A 14714-nucleotide genomic window follows, 5' to 3' on the forward strand; every position below is an offset into this window, starting at 1 on the left:
CAGGCCAGAGACTTCCCCATCTCATTTACAACCAGACCAGTTCAGTTTTTAAGCTGTAAAGAGACTCTGTGCTCAGTGGTGCCACTACAGAGGTGAAGCTGCCACTGAATGAGATCCCAGCATCCCAATGCTTTTGTAGTTTACAGATGAATTTTACTGGAGAAAGACAAAGCTGAAGCTTCTGGAAACACCAGAAAATTCATCACTCTGACAGTGGTGAGATACTGGCTGTGGCTGCCCCATCTGTGCAAGTGTTCAAGGCCAAGTTGGACGTGGCTCTGAGCAGCCTGGTCTGGTTGGAAAGGTGTCCCTGTCCATGGCAGAGGGGCTGGAACTATCTGATCTTTACGATCCCTTCCAACCCAAAGCCTTCTGTGACTCTGTGGTAAGATCCAGCAGGCAAATCAGCTCCGTGCAGGAGTGCTGGGCTCCCATCCCACTATCCCTGCCTAAGGCACCAACCCTCAGTGGTGAACAAGGAACTGCTTACACTGCAAGGCTCTCCAGCAGCTGCCCAGGGCACTTCTCCTTCCCTGCTCCTTGTCCACACGGCTGGAGATGAGCAGGTGAGACATTCTCCATGTTGCCATGCACTCAAGGCCAGTATTCCTTCTTCAAGAGCAATGTGCACCTAGGAATTACCACAGACACTCTCCAAGGAATCCATCTTTTTAAGCAACTTCACTCAAACCACATTAGTGCTCCTGGAAATCAGCCTGGAGAATTTCAGGCATTCCAGGCAGATCCAGCAGCACTGTTTGGTTCAAACAAGTTCTTTGATGCCACACAGGAGGCAGGGGTAAAAAAGAAAAGGGGGGGGGGGGGGGGGGAAGAACTCAATTTTGCAGGGAAGCCTTTAATAGCTTCAACTAAAGCAGTCAGCTCTTCCATCCTAATCATGCACTTCATTTATTTCTCTAGAAATTCAGGCAGTGGCCTTAGACACTCACCTTGGTTGCTGCACTTTAATCCATACTCAGGTACTTGGCAATGAATGAAGCAAGTGGTTCTCAGGAGAGGGCAGAGCAAGGACACAACTACACACAGGAGAGGTGGGACATGCAATTCTATCCTGCCCAGCCAACTTTTAAGTATCACTCTGCTTCCTGGAAACAGAATAAACCCAATTCATATTCAAATGTGGCAGCTACTTTTAGTGTAATTGGTGTGAAATCTGATACCAACATTCTCCACGTTCCTGGAATTTGCTTTTCATTAAAATAACAATAATAATGGTAATAATAATAATCCATCCTGAGACATCCATCAGGCTGTCCAGGTCACAAACAGGAGCTGTCTGTGTTACAAGTCACTGCAGAACGCTCCCCCTGAGGGAAGGAGCTGACAAAAAGCCCAGCTCAGCTGTGGACACCCAGAGCTGCAGTGAGCCCAGACAAGGGCAGGATTGGGTGTTACCTTCCCAGGGAGTTCCCAGCCATGAGGAACAGACAGCCAAGGAACAAGGCACAAGGCCCCAGTGGGCACAGGCTGTTCTGGGCACCACCAGCCCTTCCCTGCCCAGTCCAGCCCCACTCATGCCACCCCTAAGCCCTCACACCAGGAGATGATCAATCCTTTACACACATACAGGATAGGAGGCACTTCCTCTGCACCAGGAATTTAAGTCCAAGCCTCCTGAACTTCTTTATCTCAACTCACCTTAAATTTTACCCACAACCACCAAAGTCTCCAGCAATGCCCCCTCTTCCCTCCAGCCCTCATGCCCACACAGTGCAGGAAGACCCAGAGCAGACAATAATCAATTTGGTTCTTTTATTAGCAGAAGTTAAGAATACAGCAAGTAATAAGATCCCATCTTACATGGAACCATCACCAGAGTCCCCAGCCATCAAAACCCCAGAATGTGCTTCATTGCTTCCAACAGTAAGCAATTGTTAAAAAGAAATATACTGAACAAGGCCACTATTTAATGGGGAAGGAAAGAAGCTGTAGGTCCTAACTATTCTATGGCAATAACCTGCACACAGAGCAAGCAAGCCTCTGACTGCTGAGAGTAAGGCATTCAGGTGCCAACCTGGGAAGAGTTCTCAGCAAAAGCTACAGAAAAGTGCACAGCTAGGTTGTTTTTATTGGAACACACAAACTTCTTGAACAGAGAGACTGGGTTAAGAATAGCAGGTGGAGTACTGTGTTTTTGTAATAGTTCTGTGCTGTGTAGGACCAGGTTACAATCACCCTTGGAGGAGTGAACTTGGGATGATCCAGGATGGAGGCTGCTGCTGCTGGTACTGTTCAGAGGTATCCCAAAGCACCTTCAGCCAGCTCTGATTGTGATATGTACCACCCCTGGCTCAGACACCAGCACACCTCCCCAGCCTGGCTGGGATGCCAGTGCTGTTAGCCCTTACATCCAAGGGAACACTGCCCTTTCCTTCATTTCAACACCACAGACCTGGGATAAACCACCTCCCGCCCCACGGGCACCCAGGGTCAGGATCCTGCTGAGAACACATCCCTCTGCACTTGCAGGCTGCTGCAGCCCCTCCTTCTGCAGCTGCCCTTGCTCTCAGAGCCTTCACTCCACCCCAGGGTGAAGCCTTAATGCCCACTCAGCTTTAGGAGGGCATTCTGCTCCTACCTGACTCCAAGCGACAAAGCAACTCCCCAAAACACACTGTGACATCCAGGGATGGGAAGATCTTTCCAATCCATCTCTTTCCCTTGAAGAATGAAAACTGAAACTTGAGGGAATCTAAAAAAAAAAACCCAAACCCAACAACAACAACGAAAAACCACCCCACACAACAACCAACCACCCTTTGCCTTCCTTCCCTGTGAAATACTGCACGGTATGAGCTGTTTAACTCATCTGTGAGAGAGGTAATTGCTCTGAATTTCCAGCTAAAGCCTCCAAGCAATACCTGTGCCATAACAAACAAAATGCTCAAGTTTCACCTTAGGACTCCAAAGATTCTCCTGCAGTCTGGCTTCTGACTGGGCTCCAAAGCTCAAGCTACATCAATTACACAGGAGAAGGGTATTTGCCTCCCCTTATATAGGAGGTGTGTCTGCACCACAGCAATCCAGCTGAACTCTCAGGTTTAGGCTTAAGAAATACCAGCAGTCCCATTGCTGAAGCACAGATGGAAAGCAGACCTAAGGACCAAAAAAAATTATTAAAAAAAATAGGGATCTATTCCTCCTTAAAAGAAAAACCTGCAAACTGCCTTGGCATATGGAGCCTGACACACAGCATGGTAATGTGCCTGAGGTCTGCAGTGCCTGTTAACTCCCAGTCCTGGAGCACACAGCTTCCTCTTTCCAGTCCACCTTGACCCCACCTCTGTTTCCCCTCACATGCTCAACGATCTCCTGACAGGCCATGACCACCATCCCTCAGAGCACACGAAGCAGGCTTGCAAATGGCAGCCATCCTCTCCCTGGGGCCTCTGGCTTGGGCAGGCACTGATGGAGTTGGACTGTTTGCCATTCCACATGCAGTCATCCCACCGTGCTCCAGCTCCTCTGATGAGACCCAAACCAACCAAGTGCAGGATCCAGGATCCCAAACCTCGCCCTGCACACGGGCTGGGGCAGGGAGCAGATGCACCTTTCCGGGCACTGGAGCAATTCCACGTGCTCACACTGTGACCTGCACGACACCAGGACTGACCCAGCCTTCTCTTGTGCCCGTCCTGAACCCGCTCCAGGTGCTGGCCAGGACCCCACACTGCCCAGGGCATGCTGGCCACTAGGAAAATCGACAGGGCCAGCGAGCTTCACTCCTGGGAATTTTACCTGGTCCTCCTGCAATCGTTTATTTTGTGCAAAATTGAAACAGTGTGTGGTACTTGCATGTTGCATTCTTTACAAAAACCCTTTTCCCCCCACCCATTGTTTAAAACATTTATATAAATTTTATTTAAACAGAAAGTTAGAAATCTTATTTACATTTTGTTTTTCTCCCAAAAGAGCATCTAAAATCAACGCCCAAACCCTCCGAGAGGATATAAATTTAACCTTGACTTTTTTTTTTCTTTTTTTTTTAAAAAAAAGGAAACTGCTAAGCTATCCCTCCCCATTTCTACAAATAAATATGGCATTGAACAGAAGCCGATTTGGAAAGGGTCCTCTGTAGCTCAATCTGTAGATCCCAAGAATAAATTAGGTTTGCAGAATTTCCTGGTCTTCAAATTGATTTATTCCATTGCTTGAGGTATAGAATTTTTATCTTGGTTAGTCAGAATCCCCATGAAGCTCCATGCCTCATCAGCTGAAACGTGGATTCTTCTTAGGTATTCCTGTAGCTAAGCCCGGCGCTCGGCCCGTGGTGCCGGCGGCTCTCCTGGTTGGTTGTGCCCCGGGGCTGCGGGCGGCTCCTACTGCATCCCCTCCTCCTCCGTGCAGCCCCCGCCGACCGTGAAGCGGAACTCCTGCAGGTTGGACACGCCGTGGAAGTGCACGAAGGCGCCAGCCACGACAAACACGTGGAACAGCTGGTGGGAGTGGAACTGCAGAGGGAAACAGCCGCGTTCAGCTGGGGCTCCACCCGGCCCCGGAGCCGCGTTCAGCTGAGGCGCACGGCGACACCGGGCAGTGCCGGAGAGCACAGCGACACCGGGCAGTGCCGGGAGAGCACGGTGACACCGGGCAGTGCCGGGAGCGCACAGGGACACCGGGCAGTGCCGGGAGCGCACGGTGACACCGGGCAGTGCCGGAGAGCACAGTGACACCGGGCAGTGCCGGAGAGCACAGTGACACCGGGCAGTGCCGGAGAGCACGGTGACACCGGGCAGTGCCGGAGAGCACAGTGACACCGGGCAGTGCCGGGAGAGCACGGTGACACCGGGCAGTGCCGGAGAGCACAGTGACACCGGGCAGTGCCGGGAGAGCACGGTGACACCGGGCAGTGCCGGGAGCGCACGGTGACACCGGGCAGTGCCGGGAGAGCACGGTGACACCGGGCAGTGCCGGGAGCGCACGGTGACACCGGGCAGTGCCGGAGAGCACAGTGACACCGGGCAGTGCCGGGAGAGCACGGCTCTCCAGGCTGTGTGCTAAACCCACCCCTCTGCTACCTTTAGCAAAATCATCCAATTCTCTGCACACACACGTTCCCCCTGCACTTCAGAGTCATCTGAACCAGTTGGTCAAACAAAAAGCTTCTTTCCTTACATCTTCCTCAGGTATTTCTCCTCCAGTCTCTGTGATTCTTTCCCTCATATCAATTTCCCCCACCCACCTACTTGCTCACCCCACTATCCCTTCTTCTCCCTCTGCTATCTTTAGCAAAATAATCAAATTCTCTGCACACACACGTCCCCCCCTTCACTTCAGAGTCATCTGAACCAAAAAATGTGCTAAAGAGCTGCTCTAAGTCATCTTCACAAAGGGACAAGGAGAATGCCAGAACCTCAGGCAAAAGGCTTAAGCAGGACACTTTCAAAATTAGTTCCTCCACAAGACACACTGGTGGTTTACGGACAAAAATGGCCTCTCGTACAGATAACAGGTACAAACTCTGCTCTGGTCACAGGGATAAGTTTTGCCAAGTGGATTCTGCATGCTGGTATTTTATTTCTCTAACACAGAGAAACAGAACAGACAAATGTGATATTGTATTAAAACCTAGAAACAACTGGATGTTCTGAATGAATGCCCAGGATGACACTGACTGGAGTAGAACAGAATGAAAACTGAGAGAGCTACATGGCAAAGCATGCCCTTGTCTAAAGGAAGCCATACCAACAGGGATAATGCTCCTGAAATATTCCTACAAATGTGTATTTGCAGGCTTCATGGGAAGCTTGGGAAAGAGGTGGTGGTACACCAGTGCTTTTGGAGCTTAGCTCATTATAGTAACAAACCAACCAAGCAAACTGGTGCAGGTCTCATTCTCACTTCTAGTCTTCTTTGGGGATCCTAAACTATGCTAAGTGCAAGGACAGTGGCCTTCCAAAGATCTGCTTCCCCTCATCTCTACTCTTGCTCCACCCAGCTTCTCTCCTTGCATCTTCCTCAGGTATTTCTCCTCCAGTCTCCATGATCTTTCCCTCATACCAAGTTTTCCCCACCCACCCACTTGTCACCCCACTATCCCTTCTGGGCCAAACCCTACCATCTCTGTCCAGCATTTTCACTGGCTGTACAAGATGAGGAGCCAGACATGGGGAAGATCCCAGAGAACACACTCAATTGAACATCAATGCAATGACCACGTACTGCTCTGCACAGAAGCAAGCTAAAGATGTGCCTTTGCAGGACCCTCAACACAAACACACACACAAATGTTTGCAGTTCCTTGCCCATCTGTTAAAGTAATCCAGGAATGAGCTGAGGGGAATCTGCACATCAGCAGGCACCTCAGACCAGCCAGGTTGTGCCAACTTGGCAAGAGAGGCACCAGCTAAGCCAGGCTCAGAGAGCCCAGAGTCATTTGGCCCCTCCCTGAAGACCTACTGCTTCTGGTGCAGTAAGAAAACATTGGCACAACATCCTCCAGGCTCAGGGGGACCAGCTCTCAGCCTGGTCTCCTCAGCAGTGACTCACAGACTCACCCAGATGTCACACTTGCCAGGGAAGAATCTCTCCGGGATGCGGGCGGCATAGAGTGCAGCACCAGTGATGTACAGGCATGCCATGAGTGCCAGCCAGCCTATCTGCCCCATGGTGGCTGCTTTCAGGAGCCCCTCAGAGATGACAAAGTGCAGAGTGGGAATTACCCCACTAAGACCCAGACCTAGAAATACTCCTGGGAGGCAAAGAAAATGTGGGAGAGTCAGGTTTGAAGGCAAAGGGAGACAATGAAAACACAAAAGCTACAGGAGGAAAACTCAGCATTTGCCCAAGCAGCAGAGGGGTGACAGCTCCTGAAGCTGCAGGTCCCCAGAAGAGATTTATTGGAAAGGAAGCTAAAGAATGCACAACTTCCTTCATATACCAGAAGCTACTCAGTTACAGGTCCCAGCAGATGGCTGCAGTATTTCATGTGCTGATTGTGCCTGCCAGCTCCAATGGAGGCCAGGCCAGTTCCTGCTCTCGGCCTGTAGAGGGAACCGAGACCACACAGACCGAGCCTCAATCACCACCACGCTCAAGAGCAAGACAAGGAGACACAACAAAGAGACTGTTTATCATATGCTGCACAAGTACTCCTACCAAACAGAAAAGCAGCACCTGTGCTCATCTGATCTGCCATACAAGAGAACACTGATTATTTGTTTAGATTTTAGCAGCAAGGACAGAAAGCTTGTAAAAACAGTGGGCATGGGGGGAATATTCATGTCCTGTACAGAGATTTTAAGTTTGGAAAGCTGAATGCTCTGAAGGTACCCAAACCTGTCCAGGAAATCTAGATTTACTGTAGTCAGCATGTGCAGGTTAAGAAACAAGAAATATTACTATTCAACTCAGCTGTGTGCACATTCCATAGCTGCCCCCTAAAGCTCTCTTTCTTCCTACCTCAAAATGTGAACCCAAATCTGGTTTTGTTCTTTTGATGATGTGAAGAGAAAAACAGTCTTTATCTTAACTCTGTGTTTTATCCAGGCAAATCATTCACATTAATTCAATGATTTGCTAGTGTCTGAGTCTAGTGTTAAAAAAAAAAAGCACAAGCACAACAAGTACACATACACACACCAAGCAGTCAGTCATTTTTTGAGAACAAACTTGCTAGGTGCAGCTACAAATGCTTTGCACCACCTTTCCTACTGCATGTGTTACTGTCCATTTCAGCAATGCACTTCCAGGACTTGCACCAGCCCTTATCTGTGCATCCAGCTGGGTACAATAAATGCTGAAAGAAAACCCACCAAGCTCCCAATTTGAGAATATTAGGTCTATAAAATTAAACTTCCTCAAGTCTGCCCAAGGTGGTTTTTCCAAGTGGCAAGCAGGAAGCAGGAAAGGCAGTCAAGAAGCAAAGCAGTTAATTTCAGGTCTTACCTGCCCTTACACCCCGGTATTCAGGGGTGGCAAACATGTCCCATTGTGAGACAATTATGGCTGCAATGCCCAGGACACAAATCACAATCAAGTAGATGAAGCAAGGCTGAGGGTTGCAGTAGAAGGAGTAGTACAGCCATGGTACAAAGCTGCCCATTATGAGGAGTGCAATGCCAGAATAATCCAGCCTAGAAGAAAACAAAAATCAGTGTCAAAAGAAGTGAGAACCTTTGGAAATCCTCACACCTACACACTCTTCTTTAGTAGAGCAACTGTCTACTTCTCACTGCAACTAAATTATTCTCACTGTTGCAGGTAAGGTCCTGACAGCAACTCTTCCACCTACAGCAATGGATTACATGACAGACAGCCAGGAAGGCCATTTTTGAGACAGACATCAGCAATGCCTTTAGACCAAAGCTTTGTGAGGAAAACTCACATTTCAGTTTCAGATGAGGAAAAAAGCACTGCAAGAGCCCTCAGAAGACAGGGCACATAGTGTGTTCTGAGAACACAGCCAAGGCAAACACTTCAGTATCTGACAAGTAAGAGTTAAATGGGCATCAGCTTCAGTGACCACAGTGCAATAATGCTGCAATTTTTCAACCACGCTGGTTTTTTGTGCACCCATGTAAAAAAGGAAATCATGGCCACTGCTTTTTACCACACCCTGACAAAATATCCCTGCAAAAGCTGGAGGAGTTAATTTTTCAGTAGGGGACTTTAACTGCTGGGCTACTTTAGAGGTGGTCTTGCAGATTACAGAATCCTGGTTGAGTAGTTTTAGGAAATATCAGATATTCAGCAGCCAGCCAAAAAAAGAACATGCAGTAAAACCAAGAGAGCAAGACATCTTGATACACACTGTGGAACTGTCTTACATAAGTTTCAGGTTCAAAGTCAGAACAGCTGAAATGACAAGAAGTAACGGTTGCACTAAAAATTCAAAGCCCTGCAACTAAGCTCAAGGCATATTACTCACAGCAGCAAGATGCAAGCACATGCCTGCCAAACAGCAGAAAATGATGGAGTTTTAAGACTCAAATGACAGCACAAAAACTCATGTTGAAACAAACTATAATTAGAAGAAGCTGCATTAAATCTCTGCTCAACTCTGTTCCAAAGTACATGCAGTCATGAAATGAACAACTCCCACACTGGGGCTCCAGGCACAAATCCCAGCCCTGTTTTCCCACCTGTTTCCTATTTGGCCTGCCCTGTTCTGAGGCACTTACTTGGAGAAGAGCCGGGAAACACCTTCTGAGTGGCAATAAACTGTGTGGAAGAGCCATGAGAAGGAGAGGCAGAGGATGGCTCCCAAGAAGAACAAGCCCACGACCACCTTCTCCTGCACAGGTGCTACGAAGGACATGTTTGGCCGGAACATGTAGAAGATTCCCAGACAAAGGAAGAACACACATCCTGGAAAGCAGCAAGGCACAGAGGTGTCAGGCTCATGCATACTGAGAGCTCTTCTTTCTACAAACATCATCTCTTCCCTTCAAGGCTCTCACAACTCAGAGAAGCTGCAACTTAAACATGTTCCTGTGGCCATCCCAATTAACACCTACACACTTGGGAAAAGAAGGATCTAACAGTAATTTATTGATTAGGAAATGTTTAATGCATTTGTTTGTATAGTATGCCATAATGAAGCGAGTCCAATCCAATTCTGATGGGATAAAATTAGGAGAGGGATACCAAGCTGCTAATTTAACAGGTTGCTAGTGGAATGATAATGCTGACAACCCCACAGACCTTTCTGTCTTGCTCTCTTTTCTTTGAGAGTGACAAACCCATTGGATGAGGTTCAGGATGAGTACCTAGGAGATGAGTCCAGATGTTGCCAGTCTCTGTGTGTATTCTGAAGATGCTCTTGAAGCAGGCCCGGAAGGAAGGCATGGGTGGTCTGTGGCCATGCAGCAGGTAGTCATTGTCCTTCAGCCAGTCGGGCAGCACATCGTGGGGAATCACTCTCCATCTGCCCTCCCACACCTGGGGGATACAAGAGTTCAGTGAAATGCAGGCACTGGAGCTCCTTCAGTGCATGGAAACAGTCAGAAAACCCACATTAGTACAAGTGCTGGAGTTAACCTGTACAGTAAACAGAGGAGAGTTGATGGAACATCTCTGGGGAAAAGGTTTTACACATGCTAAAGTCACTGTTTCCAGTTCAAAACTGCAGCATTATGAACTGCACCAGCAGAGAAAGAAATACTTCAGCATTCCACTGGACAGGAAGGCTATTGGGTGTTTTTACTGCTGGTGAAGAGAAAATATTAAATTCACTTCCATGTTCTATTATTTTACAGGCCACCTTCTCCATTTAATTGAAGAAGCCTACACCCAGTTCTCTCCAATAAATAAAAAAGCCTGTTCCTCCACCACAGGCCAACCTGACTGAGTCTGCTAGCATTTGGGGAAGGCTAGCAGAAGAAGCTACCCTAACAGGGGCCAGAAAGTGTGAAATGGTGAGAGGCCAGCAAGAAGAGTCCAACCCCCTTATTCAGACTGGGAAAGAAATGCTCCCCAAGCTCACAAACAGTGACAGAGCACTTTAGGCAACGGACTCATGACTCTCAATTCCAAGGGATTTCTTCTTTAAAGGGAGAGGGGGTTTGTGCACAGAGCTATTCTTGCAGCTGGCTCCACAGGAAATAAGTGTGCACAGATGTTCCAGCACTGCTGCAGTAACACAAGACACATGGAGGCTTCAGAGTGGCAGGGGGAGCAGGAGCTGCTTTATGTACCGGGGCTGCTTCTGCAGGCTGCTGGGGGCTTGATGGCTGGCTAGAGTTACAGGAGCAAGGCTGAAGGTTCCTGAAACACTGAGGTTAAAAAGCTACATTCTTATTTCAGTTTCAACAAGAAGAGCTCAGAGTTTTTAAATCAATTCTCCACACTCGTGCATGGAAGCGAAACAAAGCCATTCAGAAGAAGCAGCCCAGTTAAAGACTGGGTTCTTGAATACATTCAACAAGGAAATAACTGGTTTAGTTCACAAACAAAAAATGTGAATTGAGGTAGAAACAGTAGGAGGGAATTCATTTTACACAATCCACCCTACGAAATACTTTAAAGAGGCAAAGACGCATAGTAAAAGAAACAAAAAATATCAAGCAAAAAATCAAAATGATCCATACACAAAAGACCACCAAGTCACCAGGGTCCCTCTGTAAAAATATCAAAAATAGCTCATAAAACCAGCAGGAACCAGTGTATAAAGGGGCAGCATTCCTTTCAGAAAGAAAGGAGGGCCAGAGACTGACACAGCCCAGCGGCTCTAAAAATTAGCAAAAATTGAGCCAAGGTCAACAATTACAAAATCTACAATGGATTTACTTATGTATGGTTTCAATACAGCATTGTTCTCAAGTCAGGGACAAAGCTTATTTTATAATAGATGCAAGTGATGCTGGGAAAGCAAAATATTTGCAAATCTGAAGAAATCAGGTCAAATGACCTTGCAAGTCAAAATGCCCCAAAGCAGAAGGCTTTTGTTCTGCTTTGCACTCACAGGTGTTTATCAAGGGACACACCTGAGTTGCATGATCAGCTTTGGAGTGTCAGTTGTAAATCCTTATTGTTCCAAGCTCTACAATTTAATCCTGTATGACAGATAGATGCTGAGGAAGCACAGTATTGGTAATTAGAACAAGGGATGCCCATTTGGGGACAGTGAGAAGTTCCTCTCCCTCACATGAGCAGTGCAGCTCCTCCAGGTACAGCCTGCTGCCCACTGGAGCTGCCTAAAAAAGGAAATTATTCAGCAGTTTCCACGTGCCCTTACCTTACACACAAATTCTTCCATTCTCTCCATAGCATGGTGGGCTTGCAGAAGAGGTGACATTGCCATAAACCCTTCATCTTCTTGAGGTGGCTCATCATTGTGTTTGTTATCATCAGAAGACTGGAGGGGAAAAAAAACGGAGAAAACACTTTGTAGGAAGATGAACAGAGGAAGGTGATGCTGTTTTCCACACAGAGCTATGATTTGAGCTCTTGGCAAATAAAGAAGTCTCTCCTTGTGCAGCATTGAGAAAAGAATTCAGAAGAACAAGCAAAAAAATGATTACATTCTTAGGTATGTGAGAAGAACTCACATGTCTAATGCATTGTGCACATGTTTCCAGCAGGTTTGGGAGCCAGCAGTGCTCCTCCAAGTCATGCTTCATTAAATCCCAGATATGGAGTCTGAGGCCTGCAGCCTCCCCACCTCCAGGGAAGGATTACTCCCATTTTATGTTTCAATGTCACTGTGCCAGTGTTAATGCCTCCATAATGGATCTGGCATTTCAGGGTAATAAAAGGTAAGGCAAGGAGAGGAATCCATTTACCTTGTTAGAAATGTTTCACCTCAATTTGCACTCCAAATCTGAAAATCTATTCTGTTTAACTGACACTTCTGTTCAGCGTGTAATCCAGTACTGGAATTTACTCATTCATTTGATTTTTCAAGGTATTTCAGAAACTACCATGAAACTTCTGCCAGTTAGACAAAGGCAAGTTATCAAAGAAAAGCAGTAACAGGGATCAGAGTTTTAAGCCAAGTTCAAATAAAGAGAAACATCCATATCCTCAGGGTGTGCCAAGAGAATTCTGAAAAGGAAAACCAAAATAATCCACTGAGCTGGGATATCAGGCTGGTGCCCATCATTAATAACTTTACAGGAACAGTGTGGTACTTCTCTGCTCTAGCATGACTTATCACATCATCTGCATATTTTGATACTCTCCAGCTTCCCATGGAGGAGAAAAGCAGGGGGCCATGGAAGCTCTGCATTCCTGTTTGCTCCCTACAATGCTCATGGCCCATCAAAGACTCTATTCAACATTTCAACTTCCAATGTAAACAACTGGAGGAAGCTAGGAGGGAGAGAAGGAGCTTTTTGCACCCTCCAGACTTAAAGCAGAGAGCTGCCACACACCCCTGGCCATGCCAAGGAAGCTCCACAGCCAGCACGGAGAGAGAGTGGCCTCCTCCAGACTTCCCACAACACTTTCCCCCCTCCTGTTCCCATACCATGGTTAACAACCTTAAAATCAAGATGATGTATCAATAATACCATCCAAAGTGACTGAGAATATAGCATATAACCTCACTTACTTTATTTACAAATTATGATCAGTAATGTTCACATGAATGCCCTGAACTTTCAGGCCAGGGATGGGAGCTGGCTGTGCCTCTGTCCCACATTACAGCTCTCTCCCTGGTGTCAAGCCTTAGTAACTGTTTCTGTCAGGTTAACTCAATAAGCTGCTTAAAATTCTCATTTTGAGTAAATAAAAGGAAATTTCTTCCAGCCTACAGTGAGCTATCCAGAGCCTTCAATATTTTGGGGGTTTTGACAGGGAAATGACATGTCCATACCTGTTTTGTGCCCAAGCCTTGCAGCAGTCACTGAAGCTTCATCTTTCAAAGAGGTCCCATCCCAGTTCCTGACCCAATTTTGCTTACCCAGAATGCAATTTCTGGTGTGCAATACACACTACACATCCTTCAGGTTTTATGTATGACCTCACATTTGTCCACACTAGGAAAACTTGACTGCCTAAACAAACAACCCATGTACCTTGTACCATGTAATCATCTTCATTTATGATTCCAGTGAACAATCCCTCTGAACAATCCCTTGTATTTTACAGCAGTGATTGATATATGGACCAGCTCTAAGCAGATTCTCCAGCAGAAAAAGACATTATTAAATACACTCACTGTGCCTAGGTTAGCCCATTAGTCCTATTCAGAAAGGCACCAGGCAACAGAAAGATGCAAATAGCTTTAATATCCTTCTAAAATAGGCATAATTCCTGCTAGGCACAGGAATAAAAAGCAAATTTGGTTTCATTCTGACTCAACAACATTCACTGACATTGCTGCCCCACGCTGTCAATTCCACTGGCTGTTTCTACTAATGGAGCTCTCTAGGATTCTGGGTTTTCAGTATCATAAATAATTAACTCAAGGTCACAGAAACACAGAATGGGTTGGGTTAGAAGGCAGCTGTAAAGATCAGCCAGACTAAGTGCCCTGCCATGGAGGTCTGGAGGAAATGCTCGTGATATCTGCACAGTTTAGAAAACAAAGAAACCTTATGGAGAAGCAAGGCTGGCACTCCAGCGCCAGTGCTTTGAAAGAAGCAGCAGTGCTGTGCCTTTTAGCTACTCCAGAATTCCCTCCCCAGCAGCACACAATAACCAGCTCAAATGGGGGGACAAGGCAGCAACCCTCCATTTACACAACTGGGTGGACTGAAGGAAAAAAGGTCCCTGACAGAATCAAAGCCTGCATTCATTGCAGTCTGCCCAGTGACTCAAAGCCAAAAAATGTTCATTTCCCCCTCTGCACACACTCCCATTTCTAGAATGATGGGAAGGCTTAAATTTGAACAGACTGGAAAGCTTGAAGAGCACAGCTATTTCTGAGCTAGTCCAAAATCTTTGCATTTTGGCCATGTGCCTACAAACAAATCATTACTGAGCTTCTTTCGGTGATAAAAGGAATTCATATCATATACACAGTCCAGATTACTGCCAAAAAATGGAATTGATTTTACTATCTCCTTCCTGCCATTAAACTTCACAATTAGCATTCAAGGGGAAAAAACCTAAAGCTCAGCTCTTAGTCCTTTTCTTGCTAAGGAGGCAAAAGGAGGCCTGTTCTGAACACCCATCCTCCCTGGACTCCTCCTGCAGTGTCTCACTGGGAAGAACAGTAAATTGTGCTTGTTTAAAGTCAGAAATCTACACTGGAGAGAAACACCAAAACCAGTTTTCACTTGGATATCTGAAGGAGTCTATTGACC

At 46.8% G+C, this 14714-nt stretch overlaps 1 protein-coding gene across 3 annotated transcripts in view; it reads right to left on the reverse strand.

The window, feature by feature from the left end:
- Positions 1 to 1759: 1759 nt before the first annotated feature.
- Positions 1760 to 14714, reverse strand: part of ADIPOR2 (adiponectin receptor 2) — a 43955-nt gene continuing 31000 nt past the window's right edge. For all 3 annotated transcript variants that reach the window (XM_054282092.1, XM_054282094.1, XM_054282093.1), the window contains exons 3-8: positions 11699 to 11818; positions 9732 to 9903; positions 9144 to 9330; positions 7909 to 8096; positions 6519 to 6712; positions 1760 to 4472 (exon numbers count right to left, since the gene is read on the reverse strand). In XM_054282092.1, the coding sequence (XP_054138067.1) occupies positions 4341 to 4472; positions 6519 to 6712; positions 7909 to 8096; positions 9144 to 9330; positions 9732 to 9903; positions 11699 to 11818 (993 nt within the window). In that variant the 3' untranslated portion in view covers positions 1760 to 4340. The remainder of the gene's footprint in view (positions 4473 to 6518; positions 6713 to 7908; positions 8097 to 9143; positions 9331 to 9731; positions 9904 to 11698; positions 11819 to 14714) is intronic.

Source organism: Melozone crissalis, unplaced genomic scaffold (genome assembly GCF_028551555.1).
Source record: "Melozone crissalis strain CALT ecotype California unplaced genomic scaffold, PUWL_Pcris_2 ptg000033l_1, whole genome shotgun sequence".
Taxonomy (NCBI): domain Eukaryota; kingdom Metazoa; phylum Chordata; class Aves; order Passeriformes; family Passerellidae; genus Melozone; species Melozone crissalis.